Source organism: Hyperoodon ampullatus (genome assembly GCF_949752795.1).
Source record: "Hyperoodon ampullatus genome assembly, chromosome: 6".
NCBI classification, from domain to species: domain Eukaryota; kingdom Metazoa; phylum Chordata; class Mammalia; order Artiodactyla; family Ziphiidae; genus Hyperoodon; species Hyperoodon ampullatus.
Window position 1 is genome coordinate 25,551,452 of NC_136919.1, and position 14,461 is coordinate 25,565,912.

The 14,461-nt window shown below is 43.6% G+C and overlaps 1 protein-coding gene across 1 annotated transcript in view; it reads left to right on the forward strand.

The window, feature by feature from the left end:
- The first annotated feature begins 1,895 nt into the window (after positions 1-1,895).
- Positions 1,896-14,461, forward strand: part of GALNT12 (polypeptide N-acetylgalactosaminyltransferase 12) — a 47,603-nt gene continuing 35,037 nt past the window's right edge. Inside the window, exon 1 of the mRNA XM_079707076.1 lies at positions 1,896-2,346. Within this exon, the coding sequence (XP_079563202.1) occupies positions 1,982-2,346 (365 nt within the window). The 5' untranslated portion in view covers positions 1,896-1,981. The remainder of the gene's footprint in view (positions 2,347-14,461) is intronic.

Below are 14,461 nucleotides of genomic sequence, written 5' to 3' on the forward strand. Positions count from 1 at the left end.
CCTGCCTTTAAATCACAAAAATGTAAAGATTATCTCTATATGATTTATACTAAAATAAAGTTTTGAGGTGGTTTTACAGATTAAAAAAAAAAAAAAAAAAAAAAGACTTACTGCCTCCAGAACTGTGAGAGAATAAATTTCTGTTGTTTTTAGCCACCTAGTTTGTGGTACTTTGTTATGGCAATTCTCGGAAATTAATAGACATGGTCAGTTTGATATGTCAGCTTGGCTAGGCTTTAATCCTCAGTTATTCAATCAGACACTAATATAGATGTTGCCATGAAGGTATTTTGTAGATATGGTTAACATTTACAATCAGCTGACTTTAAGGAAGGAGATTGTTTAGGTGAGCCTGATTTAATCAGTTAAAATCCTAAAGAGCAGAACTGAGATTGCCCTAGAAATTAAGAAATTCTGCCTGTGGATTGCAGCTTCTGCTTATGTCAGAGAGTTTCAGCCTGTCCTTCCTGATGACCTGCCCTATAGATTTTGGACTTGCTTAACCAGTCTCCACAATTGTATAAGCCAATTTCTTGTAGTAAATCTCTTAATATATCTCTTCCTGCTTTTGTTTCTCTTGTGGAACCCTGACTAATACACAAAAGGATGATGTGATCTTTAAATACGCTTACCTAAAAAACCATGGAATTGCTGAAGGCTTCATGGAGGAGGTGGCTTTTGGCAGGGTCTTGAAGGATGGGTAAGCGTTTGCTAGGTGGGGAAGGGCATTTCCAGCAGAGAGAGCAGCCTATGCAAAGGCCTGGAGTGAAACCGTGCCTCCCCATCCCCCAGTGGTTGGGGATAGGCATTACAGAATTTGGAGTCACATTCTGGGGTTCTCTCCTGTCAAGCTGAGGACTTCAGCACTTGTTCTGGAGGCTAGGGGTTCTCCTTTTTTTATTCTTTGTTCTTTTATTTATTTTTTGCTTTTTAAAAATTGAGATATAACTTTCATAAGTCAAGTGCATGGGTTTTAAAGAAGAACTTGAGGAATTTTTACATATGTATTTATCCATGTAATCCTCACTAAAATCAAGATATAGAATCAGGGCTGGGATTAGGGTGAGGTGAGTGAAGTGAGCTGTGCAAGCACAGGGTCAGATTTTCTGCCTTTAAAATTTTGGTATTTTGTTGTCATGGATTTTTTGCATTCATTTTGATTTTGAAAAATATTGTTTATTTTGATTACTGAAGCTTATTTGGCCCACACTTCAATTTTCCGCCTTGGAGAGAGCCTCATGCCTCACTCTAGTCTGGACCCTATTAAATATTTCTGGCACCCCTGTGGCTTCCTCATCCTCCCAATCCTCCCAAAGGAAACCTCTAGCCAAGACCCGGGCTACTTAACATGAAGGAATGGCCTGGGGTGTGTGCAATCATGGGTGTGTTTGCGTGTGTTTTTCTGAGAGGATAGTTCATTTCTTTGATAAGTTTCTTGGAGGCGTCTGTAAAGTGAGGAATAAGAAACAGATTACCGACTAATAGGGAGCCAGAGGAGGGTTTGTTATTCAAGGGATCCGAGCAGTATGTCTTAGGTCGGTATGCCTGCAGGCCTCCATGAGATAGCCCGGTGTAAATTAGCCTCACTGTGCCCCAGTCTCCTCATCTGTAAAATGTACCTCTCTTATTGGACTGTGTAGGGGTCAAATGAGATAATGGCAGTGAAATTCATAGGGCCCTGCACAGCGCATTCGGCCAACATTTACGGAGCGCTTACGACTTGCCAGGCGCTGAGCTGAGGGCTTTACGGCCGTTACCTTTTTAATAAAGCACACAGCCCACCAAGAAGGTGCACGTCTCAGCGAGCCCTCCTGAGGACCCTGTAAAAGTTTGCCCCTTCGGCGGGCAGGCGGGGCGAGAAGGGGGCGGGGCGCAGGTGGGGCGGGCCGGGGGCGGGGCGGCGCGCCGGTTCCGGGATCCGGGTCGCTGGCTGCGCCACCGCCTCGGGGCGCGCCGGGCGCTGGCCGCAGCTGGCGGGCGCATGTGGGGGCGCGCGGCGCGGAGGCGCTGCCCGCGAGGGCTACGGCGCAGCCGGGAGGCGCTGCTGGTACTGCTGGCGTTGGTGGCGCTGGCCGGGCTGGGCTCGGTGCTGCGGGCGCGGCGCGGGGCCGGGACGGCCGAGCCAGGACTCCCACGCACCCCGCGCTCTGGGCGGCGAGACCCGGTTCTGCCGCGGCCGCCGGTGCGGGAGGACGCTCTGGGCGCGCGAGGCGAGGCAGTGCGGCTGCGGCTGCAGGGCGAAGAGCTGCGGCTGCAGGAGGAGAGCGTGCGGCTCTACCAGATCAACATCTACCTCAGCGACCGCATCTCGCTGCACCGCCGCCTGCCCGAGCGCTGGAACCCTCTGTGAGTCCCCAGGTGGCGGGAGAAGCACCGCCCTCGGAGTCCCCGGGCCTCAGTTTCTGCAGCTGTGAAGTGGCAAGGTGGAACCGGGGTCTCGAAAGACCTGGGGATCTCGCGTCTTATTGAGTCACTCGGAAGTGGGCAGTGGAAGTGTTCATACTGCGGGGTGGGGGAGAAAGTTTTAAAAAATGAAAATAGAAAAATCTCAGAAATTGACAAATCTACAGACAGGTTTCAGATGAGACCCTTTGGGTGCCCTTCCTGGGTCCAAAGGCACCCCCAGTCCAGTTACGCCTGTAATGTCCTGCTTTGGCAAAGCTAAGGACCTGTGGGGTTCGAGACAGGCTTCATTCACTTACCTGTGTGCACCAGGGCCCTTGGATCAACCAGGAGGGAGGGCCCACCGGGCAGGTGAGATGAAAGGTGCCTGGAAGGGCAAGTCTGAAGCCGCAAGCCTCCTTGCCCTCTCTTTGGGAGTTGGACTCCTGACCTTTAAGTGGAGGAAGTCAGGAAGGAGTGGCTGCTGGGAAGGGCTCCTTCTGGCTGTGGTCCAGCAGAGCTCACTCCTGTGGGTGACACAGCCCTGGAACCTGTGTGGGCAGAGGCCTAATTCCTGTTGGAGCTGCTGTCTGGAGGGGTTGTACCCACTGCTTAGGTAAGAAGGGAACAAGCTGGCAGGTGGAAATTGGCCCTCCTGGCCTTCTATCTCCTTTCCTCTTTTGGTAGGGATCTTCCAGGTCCCTGCTGGAGACCCCTCCTTAAAGACTTTGAGGGAAAGAGGGCTCAGAGAGGGGGTTCTGGAGCCAAGTGGGCAGCCTCCTGTATGTACCAGGTGTCTGCCACTCCTCCCTGCTCCTTGTCCCTCCTGCTTTACAGGTGTGGAAATTGGCCCAGAGAGGTCAGGTGACTCACCCAAGGCCCCACAGCTGGAAAGTGGTGGAACTGGCCTTGGGGGACTGTGCTGATTTCAGGATTTTAGGCAACTGCTCTGTGCATCCTTGGTCAGAGCGAGCAGGAATGTCTGCAGGAGGAGGCCCCACCTCTGCCCTCACTGGCAAAGTTTGAATGGATTTTCACCTCACTGTCTCTGCTGTTTTTCAGGATCTGCTCATGCCTAGCCTATGCTTTTACCTTAGGCATTTTCACTGTTTATCTTTTTGAGTCGAGCTTTGTTTGTTGGGGTTGGTGGTAGTTCCTCCTCTTCAGCCAAATGGCTGAATATATGTTTATCTCCTTGAAACACCAAGGGTGCTCACTGAGGCAAGGTCTAGGGGAAGCTTTCAGGTCAGACTCAGGGTTCAGACCCAGCTCGTGTGAAATAAAATCGTGGCTCTTTTGCTCATCAGCTCTGTGATGTCGGCCAACTTATCTAGCCTCTCTGAGTCTCAGTTTCCCTATCGGCAAAATAGGGGATGAGTAGAAATAACACAACCTAGGAGTTAATAAAACACCTAACACCTGGGAACACACTGTGTACTCAGTTCTTATTAGTTTTTTCTGCCTTCCCTGTTGCCAACAATACACTCAGGAGGTTGCTTTTAAGAGTCATCCAGGGATTGGTCATAAAGTTTTTCTTTTCCGGGTTCCAACTTCCTCTGTTGTCCCAGGTTGTGAAGTCTCTTTGAAACATTGTGGGTGACCTGTGGGGCTTATGGTGTCCCATCTCCATGGTGACACAGCTGCCCTGTGTCCTATCAGGATTTGCTTATAGATCCTGCTATTGCAATGACCCTGGGAAGTTAATCCAAACCCAGCGTGATAAGGAGTGTGAATGCCTCCTGTCTTTAATTCCTGCATCAAGGCCTGTTGGGTCATTCTTGCCTAGAGAGAGAGGTGAGCTCCATCTGTGTCTCTCTCAGCCCAGCCAGGCCTTGAGGTATAACTTAGATGTAGCCAGTAGTGTCGAGGCCTTTCACAAAGACTCACTTTTATTATAGTTCATACGGGCGTGAGGACCTAATAAGGTCTTGAGATTTAGCCTGACAAACCAGAATGGCGGATTATGAGTTCACAGTCGGGGTCCTGGGTGAGGGGGAGGGTTGGAACTAATTAATAAGCAGAGGTGTGGTTAGGATCCTTGAATGTCATAGGAGGGAAGGTCCTGAGGGAGCATCCAGTCTAACCAGAGAGGAAAAGCCATGCCCCCAAGGTAACACACATATCTGGGGCAGAGCTGATCTAGAACCCACATCTTTTATTCCCTCCTCCCTTTTGAGATGGAGGCAATTATTTATCTATTAATTTTAATTATAAGAGCAATACATGTTCACTCTAGAAAAGTTTGCATATACAGAGAAGCAAAAAAAAAAAAAAAAAAAAAGATCACCCATAAACCTACCATCCTGGGAAGAACCACTATTAACATTTTGCTGTGTATCCTTCTAGACTTTACCAGGTATAGAAATAGATTCTGAAAAAGATACACACGGGTAAGTGGGTGAGAACATATTCAGACATGAGTATGTACAAAGGCCCACACACGTTTTTAACCAAAGTCTGCACTACAGGGGATAAATGTGTTATCATAGGCAAGGGACTGTTTGGCTTGGTTCTTCTGGCATCTGCAAGCCTTGGTAGCTAATAGAGACACTTTGAAGTATTGACTCTAATTCCTCAAGACTTGGTGTAGACCCTGGCCCTTCTGTGAGGCTAATAATTCACATGCCAGTAGATTAGTGCATCGCTTTTTTTCTATTAGTTATGGCACTGAATCGAGGAAAAGGAGGAGGAGGAGGATGACAAGGAATTCTTGCATGGTAGTATAGTAAGTATAGGGTTTGCAAAACTCTTTCACAAATACCATCTCATTTTAGTCTAGCAAGGACAGGGAACTTTCATTGTGAGATGGCAGCAGGCCAAAGTGGGGAGCCAGATAGCTGGGTTTGTGGCCTTGGGGAACTTTGAAAAATTATGTGAGGGATCTTCCCCAGAATGATTAAATAGAGTTTTGGTGGGTAGGGCCTAGGCTGAGGCTGATGTGCAACTAGTGTTGAAAGCTACTGGCTTAGAGCCTTTGGACTTCTCACGCCAAAGATTAAGGGTGGGTGCTTTTGAGGGTGTGGGAGAATACCAGAATTAGACAAAGTGGGGATTGATGACAGGTCAAGTGCAGATGAAACACGTGGTGACATCACAGTCAGTTACAAGGTGTGTCACAAGTGGATGGTGGCTAATCACATACCAATACTTACAGGAAGTTTTAGTTTTCATAGATAAGGGAAGCCTTGAGATAATCCTATACTGTTATTCTCATTTGCATTCTGACCTCTTTAGCAGGAGAGAAAGGTGGAGTGACAGCGCCCTTGAGGCTGTGCATTTCCACCGCACATGTATGGGGATGCCACGCATGTGAACATCAGCTGTTCTCTGCCACTGCCAAGGAGTTGTGAACCGCTGGTTAGAAAAGTGTGTAAATAAATAATACACACAGGTGTTTGCATTTCCTGAACGCTTGCTCTGGTTTTAGCCGTATTAGTGCTATAGTTGCAGAGTGTGTATCCGAGTTTAAGGACTAGGACTTGGGTGCTAGGATGGCAAAGAGTCTCAAAATAGCTCTAAATAGGTAATTCAGCAAAGAAAGTGTTTGTGTCTTGCTGGGGTTGGCAGGAGGGAGTTGGTTAAGATTTCTCTTTTTGCAGAGAGGTAGCCTGCTTGTCTGTTTCTTTGGAGAAACATCACACATGGTGTGGAGATTAGACTGATGTTTCTTTGCTTCCCCAACAAGGTTGTAAACTGAGGCTATTTTATTAGTTTTTACTAGACCCATCTTGTGGTTGTCAGAGTGACGTCCTTTCTTTGAATCAGTACTTTAAGTCTACAGAACATGTTCCTTTTGATTAGAGTTTTCATGATACCTTCTCCCATCCTTTTACTTTCACTTCTGTGACCTTAGCTTTTAGGAATGTCTCTAATTAGCATGTTGCTGGATTTTGTGTTGTCATTAAAAAAAAAAATCCAGACTGACAGTCTTTGACTTTAACTAGATAGTTACGTCCATTTATACTTACTGTGCTTACTGATACTTTAGTGTTTGATTATGCCGTCTTACTTATGCTTTCTATTGGTTATGCTTTTTCTATGTTTTTTCCCTTTTTTCCATACTGCTTTTTGAATTGATAGAACCTTCTGGTTCCATTTTTCTCTATTAATTTGGCAGTTATCTATTTCCAATCTTTAGTGGTAAATTTGAAAGTATATATTTAACTGAAAAAAGTCTAAAGATAATCCATAACTATGGATACTAGAATGCTTTAACATTGATCACCTTCTTTCCCAATTTGTATGTCATTTTACTCCACTATTTTAATTCTGTCTTGCCTTTTTTTTTTTTTTTTTTTTTTGTGGTACACGGACCTGTCACTGTTGTGGCCTCTCCCGTTGCAGAGCACAGGCTCCAGACGCTCAGGCTCAGCGGCCATGGCTCACGGGCCCAGCCGCTCTGCAGCACGTGGGATCTTCCTGGTCCAGGGCACGAACCCGTGTCCCCTGAATCGGCAGGCGGACTCTCAACCACTGCGCCACCAGGGAAGCCCTGTCTTGCTTTTTAAACCAACACATTAGACATTTTTTAAAATGCAGTATTTGTTTACATTTATCCACACATTTACCATTTCTTCTTCCCATCATTCTTTCCTGAATGGTCATCTTTGGATCTCAGATCTTTCTGGGATTCTTTTCTTGTTCCTGAAATATATCATGTATTTCTTGCTGTGGACAAGGTTATTGTTGTAAACACTCAGTTTTATTTATCTGAAAATGTTTTTATTTTGCTCTTGTTCTCAAAAAATTGTTTGGTTGGGTATATTATTCCAGGTTGATAGTTTGGCATTTGAAGATAGTATTCCACTGTCCCCTGGCTTGCTCATTCCTGTGAGATGTCTATACTGAGTTAAATTTGCCTGTCATTCTTGTTTCTTTGTCATTCATTTGAGGTCCTCTTTTATTTATTTAAGCATAGTCAGCATACTTATTTTATGCTCTGTCTGATATCTCTAATATCCAGGTTCGTAGATTTCCTTGTTGTTCCTGTACTCCGAGGACTTCTTTTACTTTTTTGTAAGCTGATCCATGCATTTAAAAGATTTTTTTTAAGTATTTTTATCAAGAATTTTTTGGGTGTCCTGTACCAAGAGGCGTTCCCATACTTTCATACTGCCTTGAGTGAAAGTCCTATATTCACTTTAAAAAAAGACTTATTTTCTCTATTAGTTAGGGTTCTTTGGTTGAAAGTGACTGAAAACTCAATGCAAACTGACTTAAATATAAAAGAAAATATATTGACTTCTATGACAGAAAAGTCTGGGATTAGAACTGGGTTCAGATTATTCTGGGCCCTGAATACAGGGACTCAACTGATTTCATCAGGAAAATGTTGATTGGTCAGGCCTGGGACATGTGACCTTCCCAGAGGGGTGTGTATATGTGCGTATGTATACACAAGTGTGTGCACACACATTGTATGTATGCATGTGTGTGTGTGTGTGTGTGTGTGTGTGTCCAGCCCTGCACAAACCATACAGCTTGAGAGTCCAGGAGGCACGGTTCCTGAAAGAGCAAAGTGCAGTAAGATGAAGAAAGGAGAAAGCATTCTGAGCCAATAAAACACACCTATGTGTATTATGACCTCCCTGGCCTGTTCTCCAAAGGATATGAATTTTCATTTTTTTAAAGATGTTTATGTGATAACCTAAATATAATATAAAAGAAGATCTGGAAGTATTTGCCACACCCATTCATTCATATCCATAAAATACATAGACATATTGTACTGGTGGAGATTATGGTAGTCCGCACCCAGTAGGGTTGTTATGAAGGCTAAAGGGAATAATGCATGTAGAATGCTTAGCACACTGCCTATCATGTAGTAGGCACTAATAAATGTTACTATTATTACTAGGTACAGTGCAAAGCATGCAGAAAATACAGAGAAAAACACACTTTAGCCCCTGCCCTTACAAAGCACATGGATTATACCAGAAAGTTAAGGAAAGGATGGCTTACTATGATTTAGCAGTGAATTTGGTTCTGAGCTCTCTTTTATCTCCTATGCAGAAGTGGAACCCTGAGTGATGAATAGCTGCCCTTGCCTAATGGAAGGATGCACAGCTTTTTATCACCCAGGAGAAGGGGAAAGTGTTTTTCCTGGAAGCAAATTTAGAGATATTCAGGAAGGATATATTGAACTTCATGAAGGAGAATGCTTTTAAAGGAGGTTTTATCTTCTTTTTTTCTTCAATTGAAGTATAGTTGATTTACAATGCTGTGTTACTTTCTGGTGTACATCAAAGTGATTTAGTTTTATATATATATATATATATATATATATATATATATATATATGCTTTTCCATTTTGGTTTATTACAGGATATTGAATATAGTTCCCTGTGCTATACAGTAGGACTTTGTTGTCTATCTATTTTATTTATAGTAGTTTATATCTGCTAATCCCAAACTCCTAATTTATCCTTCCCTCACCTGTTTTCCCCCTTCGGTAACCATAAATTTTTTATCTGTATCTGTGAGTCTGTTTCTGTTTTGTAAATAAGTTCACTTGTGTCATATTTTAGATTCCACATATAAGTGATATTATATGGTATTTGTCTTTCTCTTTCTGACTCACTTCACTTGGTATGGTAATCTCTAGGTCCACCCATGTTGCTGCAAATGGCATTATCTTATGCCTTTTTTTTTGGGGGGGGGTAGGAGTTTATTAATTAATTAATTTATTTTTGCTGTGTTGGGTCTTCGTTTCTGTGCGAGGGCTTTCTCTAGTTGTGGCAAGCGGGGACCACTCTTCATCGCGATGCGCGGGCCTCTCACTATCGCAGCCTCTCTTGTTGCGGAGCATAGACTCTAGACGCGCAGGCTCAGTAGTTGTGGCTCACGGGCCCAGCTGCTCCGCGGCATGTGGGATCCTCCCGGACCGGGGCACGAACCCGTGTCCCCCGCATCGGCAGGCGGACTCTCAACCACTGCGCCACCAGGGAAGCCCTATCTTATGCTTTTTTATGTCTGTGTAGTATTCCATTATATGTGTGTGTGTGTGTGTGTGTGTGTGTGTGTGTGTGTGTACACCACATCTTCTTTATCCATTCATCTGTCGATGGACATTTAGGTTGCTTCCATGTCTTGGCTATTGTAAAGTGATATTTTAAAGAACAAAGGAGAAACTGTATCATGCCAACAACAAAATAGGAGAGGGCAGAATGTTAAATATTACTCAGTGAAGACATTTGCTATGGGAAGCTAAAGAAATATGATTCAGCATTTTAAATATCTTTCTTGTGATTATAAAAATGATGCATGTTCATTATAGAACTTTTTTATTTTATTATTTTTTAATAAATTTATTTATTTTTATTTTTATTTATTTTTGGCTGAGTTGGGTCTTTGTTGCTGCGCATGGGCTTTCTCTAGTTGTGGTGAGCAGGGCTACTCTTCGTTGTGGTGTATGGGCTTCTCATTGCAGTGGCTTTTCTTGTTGCAGAGCATGGCTCTAGGCGCATGGGTTTCAGTAGTTGTGGCACGCGGGCTCTAGAGCACAGGCTCAGTAGTTGTGGCGCACGGGCTTAGTTGCTCCGTGGCATGTGGGATCTTCCCGGACCAGGGCTCGAACCCATGTCCCCTGCATTGGCAGGCGGATTCTTAACCACTGCGCCACCAGGGGAGCCCTATAGAACAATTTTAGAATGCAGAAAAATATAAAGAATTAAATAAGAATTAGTGATAATCCCACTGCTCAGAGATCACTATTGTTAACATTCTTGGCATATTTCTTTCTATTGTTTACTGTTTATGTGTGAGCGCATGCACACAGACTTTGTTGTTTGAAGAACTGACATGATGCTGTTTATAGATCTGTACCCTGCTTTTCTGATTAAACGTCAGAGTGTGGTCATCCTTTTTTTATTGCTAAATATTCTCTGAAAACATGGCTTTGGATGGCCATATAGTGTTTCTTCATGCAACCATGAACGTTTATCCTCCGACATTTAAATTGTTTACAGAATTTCACTATTACAAATAACGTTACCAAAAAAAATACTTACGACAAGCCTCCTTCAGGGTATCTCTGATTATTCAGTTGGGTGAGAAATTCTTAGATGTATTGATATGAGGTGAATGAGAAGAGGAACATTTTAAAGCTCTGAGTGTAGGGAATTCCCTGGCGGGCCAGTGGTTAGGACTCCAAGCTCTCACTGCTGAGGGCCCTGGTTGGGGAACTAAGATCCCATATGCAGTGCAGCGTGGCCAAAAAAAAAAATGTTTAATAATAAAAAAATGAAAGCTCTGAGTGTATATTGCTAAATTGGTATCTTGTAATCTAAGAGCACACAAATAGCCCACCTGGACATTTGAGAACAGTGCCCTTGAACTTCTGGATTTTGCACAGCAGTGAAAACACATAAACAAAAACACTGAGGAGGGGCTGACATACAGTCCCAACTCTATTTGGTCAAACAGAGCTTGTCCTGCTCTCCTATTTACTCCCATCATGAGAAGAAATAAATTTTAATCCAGAACAGTAAGGATGTGATTTCAAACTAAAGGACAGTTCTTTAAATTGAATAAATTTCATGTTTGAAAACCTCATTGTCCTTATTTCTACTCATTTCTCTTTGGACTGGTGCATATGTGAAACTAAATTTTAGCTTTACCTTGTTTTTAAAGATTAAAAAAATCTTTATTTTTAGTTTCACAAAAACACTTTTTTTTCATGTAGTATAAGCAATTCTTTCTGATGCTTCTAGTGGGCTATGGTGGCTTTTCTATGCACCCTGTCTAGTACTCAAGAGAAATATGTGTGTGTTTTCCATTTGCTCTAACATATATTTGGAGGAAGGCAACTGTTTTTTGTTTTTGGTTTCATCAACATTCTTTTAATTAAAAAAATTTTTGTCTCTGATTTTTTATTCTTTTTCATTTTATTTTGTTCTATTTTTAAAATTTAAAAAATTTTCAGATTTTTTATACAAATTTTAAAGGTTACTTTACATTTAGATTGATTACAAAATGTTAGCTATATTTCCCATGTTGTACAATACATCCTTGAGTCTATCTTACGTCCAATAATTTGCACCCCCCACCACCACTGATAACCACTGGTTTGTTCTCTGTATCTGTGAGTCTGCTTCTTTTTTGTTATATTCACTAGTTTGTTGTATTTTTTAGACTCTACATATAAGTGATATCATATAGTATTTGTCTTTCTCTGACTTATTTTATTTCACTTAGCATAATGCCCTCCAGGTCCATCCACATTGCTGCAAATAGCAAAATTTTGTTCTTTTTTATGGCTGAGTAGTATTTCATTGTATATATCTGCCACATCTTCTTATCTATTCATCTGTTAATGGACCCTTAGGTTGCTTCCATATCTTGCCAATTGTAAATAATGGTGCTATGAATATTTGGGGTGCATGTATCTTCAAATTAGTGTTTTTGGCTTTTTTCAGACATATACCCAGGAATGGAATTCCTGGGTCATATGGTAGTTCTATTTTTAGTTTTTCGAGGAATGCCCATACTGTTTTCCACAGTCTGCACCAACTTACATTCCCAGCAACAGTATACAAGGGTTCCGTTTTCTCCACATCCTCAGAGGGCAGCTGTTTTGGTAGAAGTGGGAATGAATGAGAAAGGAGAGGGCCTTGGACAGGGCCACTAAGATTGAGATACGTGTAGGTCAGAATTGGCTTGGTGTTTGGGTACACCCTTTGCAACATTAAAAATTTTCTTTTCTTCTTTTTGTATTAAACTTTTAATTTTGAAAAATTCAAACCTAGAGAAAATTTGCTAGAATAGCCAAAATCCTCTATATCCTTCACCTAGACCCACTCATTATTTTGCCACATTTACTTAATTTTTCTCTTTCTATATGTATCCTATATTATTATACACATTTGAGAATAAGTTACAGATATGATAATCTTTTATCCTTTGTTACTTCAGTGTGTATTTTCTAAAAACAAGGACATTCTCTCATGATACCATGAAGGTAGTTATCAAATTCAGGAAATTTATACAATATCAGATGTTTCCAGCTGTCCCAACTTTTAGAGCAACTTTTTTCTTCCTTACCCGGTATCTAATTGAGAATCAAGTAGGACATTTAGTTGTCCTGCCTCTTTAGTCTCCTTTAGTCTGAAATGGTTCCTCAGACTCTCATGGTCTTTTAGGACAGTCACGTTTTTTAGAAGAGTACAGGCCTGTTGGTTTATAAAATGTCAATTCAGGCCTGTCTGATAGTTTCCTTGCAATTTATTCAGTGTATGTGTGACCATAAAACTTAATGACTTAAAACAGCAATAAACGTTTATTATTTCGCATAATTTCTGTGGGTCAGGGATTTGTGAGTGCGTTATCTGAGTGGTCTGGCTTGGGAATCTCTCATGAGATTGTAGTCAAAATGCTACCTGGGGTTTTTGTCATCTCAAGGTTTGATTGGGGCTGTTGAGGCTGGAGGACCTGCTTTTAGGATGGCCCATAATATGCTGGAAAGTCTATCTGGGCTGTCCTGGCTGTCAGAAGCCTCAGTTCCTCTCCACATAGATCTCTTCATGGGACACTTGAGTGTCCTCACTTCATAGTGGCTGGCTTTCCCCAGAATGGGTGGTCCATGGGAGGGAACAAAGAGGAACCTTCATTGTCTTATGACCTGGTCTTAGAAGCCACATACTGTTACTCCTGCTGCATTCTGTTCATGTGTGGTGGTTTTAAAATATACCTACAAATTCTTTGATAGTCTTCGCTTTAAAAGAAGGAGCCTAATTCTCCTCCCCTTGAGTATGGGCTGGACTCCCCTCTGTGGAGCACAGTGCTAAGTAACCACTTCCGTGATTCAGAAGACCAGCGTGTCCAAGAATTCAGGTCCTGCTGGCTAGGGCTGGTGGGAATGCCTTATCGCTTCAGGGCACCAGCGTGGTCATGCCTCCAGCCTACAGATGAAGCAGGCATGAGAATGTAAAGGGGGCTGAGAAGAGCTAGCCCCTCTCAGAGACTCTCAGATAAGCCTATTCATGTGGCAAGGCCACCCCAGTGACGGCAGAGCCTGGGCTGCTGCCTGGGTAGCCTCGGAGCCCTCTACAGAAACTGTCCTGGCACTTAGGAAAAGGGACCTGGAGCTACGTAGAAGACCCTGAGAGGGATGAGAGGAGAAATTGCCTGTTTCTTGGTAGGAGGGAGGGCTGGTTGAGGAGAGGGGATGTAGGGATCTTTATTTAGATTCTGATGGCCCACCTGAGCCTCCCGCAGGGTCAAAGGCACGAGCCAGAACCCTGTGACAAGATCGCACAGGGACACAAGGAGCTCACCCAAGTACATACACACTTGCAGGCGCTCTGAGAACTGTCCAGGCTACCCTGCCTCTCAGACTTGTCTTTAAAATAGGAAGAGTAAATGCTAACATAGGAAGAGGTTTTGAGAGTGAAATAAAGTACTACATTTCATCGATTCTAAGGCATTTTTTTTCTTTTGTTTGGCCACGTGGTGCAGCTTGTGAGATCTTAGTTCCCTGACCAGGGATTGAACCTGGGCCCTTGGCAGTGACAGTGCAGAGTCCTAACCACTGGACCACCAGGAAATTCCCTCTAAGGCAGGGGTCCCCAAACCACGGGCCTGTTAGGAACCGGGCCACACAGCAGGAGGTGAGCAGCAGGGGAGTGAGCGGTGCTTCATCTGCCGCTCCCCATTGCTTGCATTACCGCCCGAACCATCTCCACACACCCCCCGTCCCCCATCCGTGGAAGAATTGTCTTCCACGAAACCGGTCCCTGGTGCCAAAAAGGTTGGGGACTGCTGTTCTAGGGCACTTTATTTTTTCTTTTTTGCGGTACGCGGGCCTCTCACTGTTGTGGCCTCTCCTGTTGCGGAGCACAGGCTCCGGACGCACAGGCTCAGCAGCCATGGCTAACGGGCCCAGCCGCTCCGTGGCATGTGGGATCCTCCCGGACCGGGGCACGAACCCATGTCCCCTGCATCGGCAGGCGAACTCTCAACCACTGCACCACCAGGGAAGCCCTCTAAGGCACTTTAAAAAAAATATTTAAACATTTCTGAAATTAGGATGTCTCTTAAAATCAGAGCATCCTGCAGTTATGATTGGTAGCATTTGTCTTT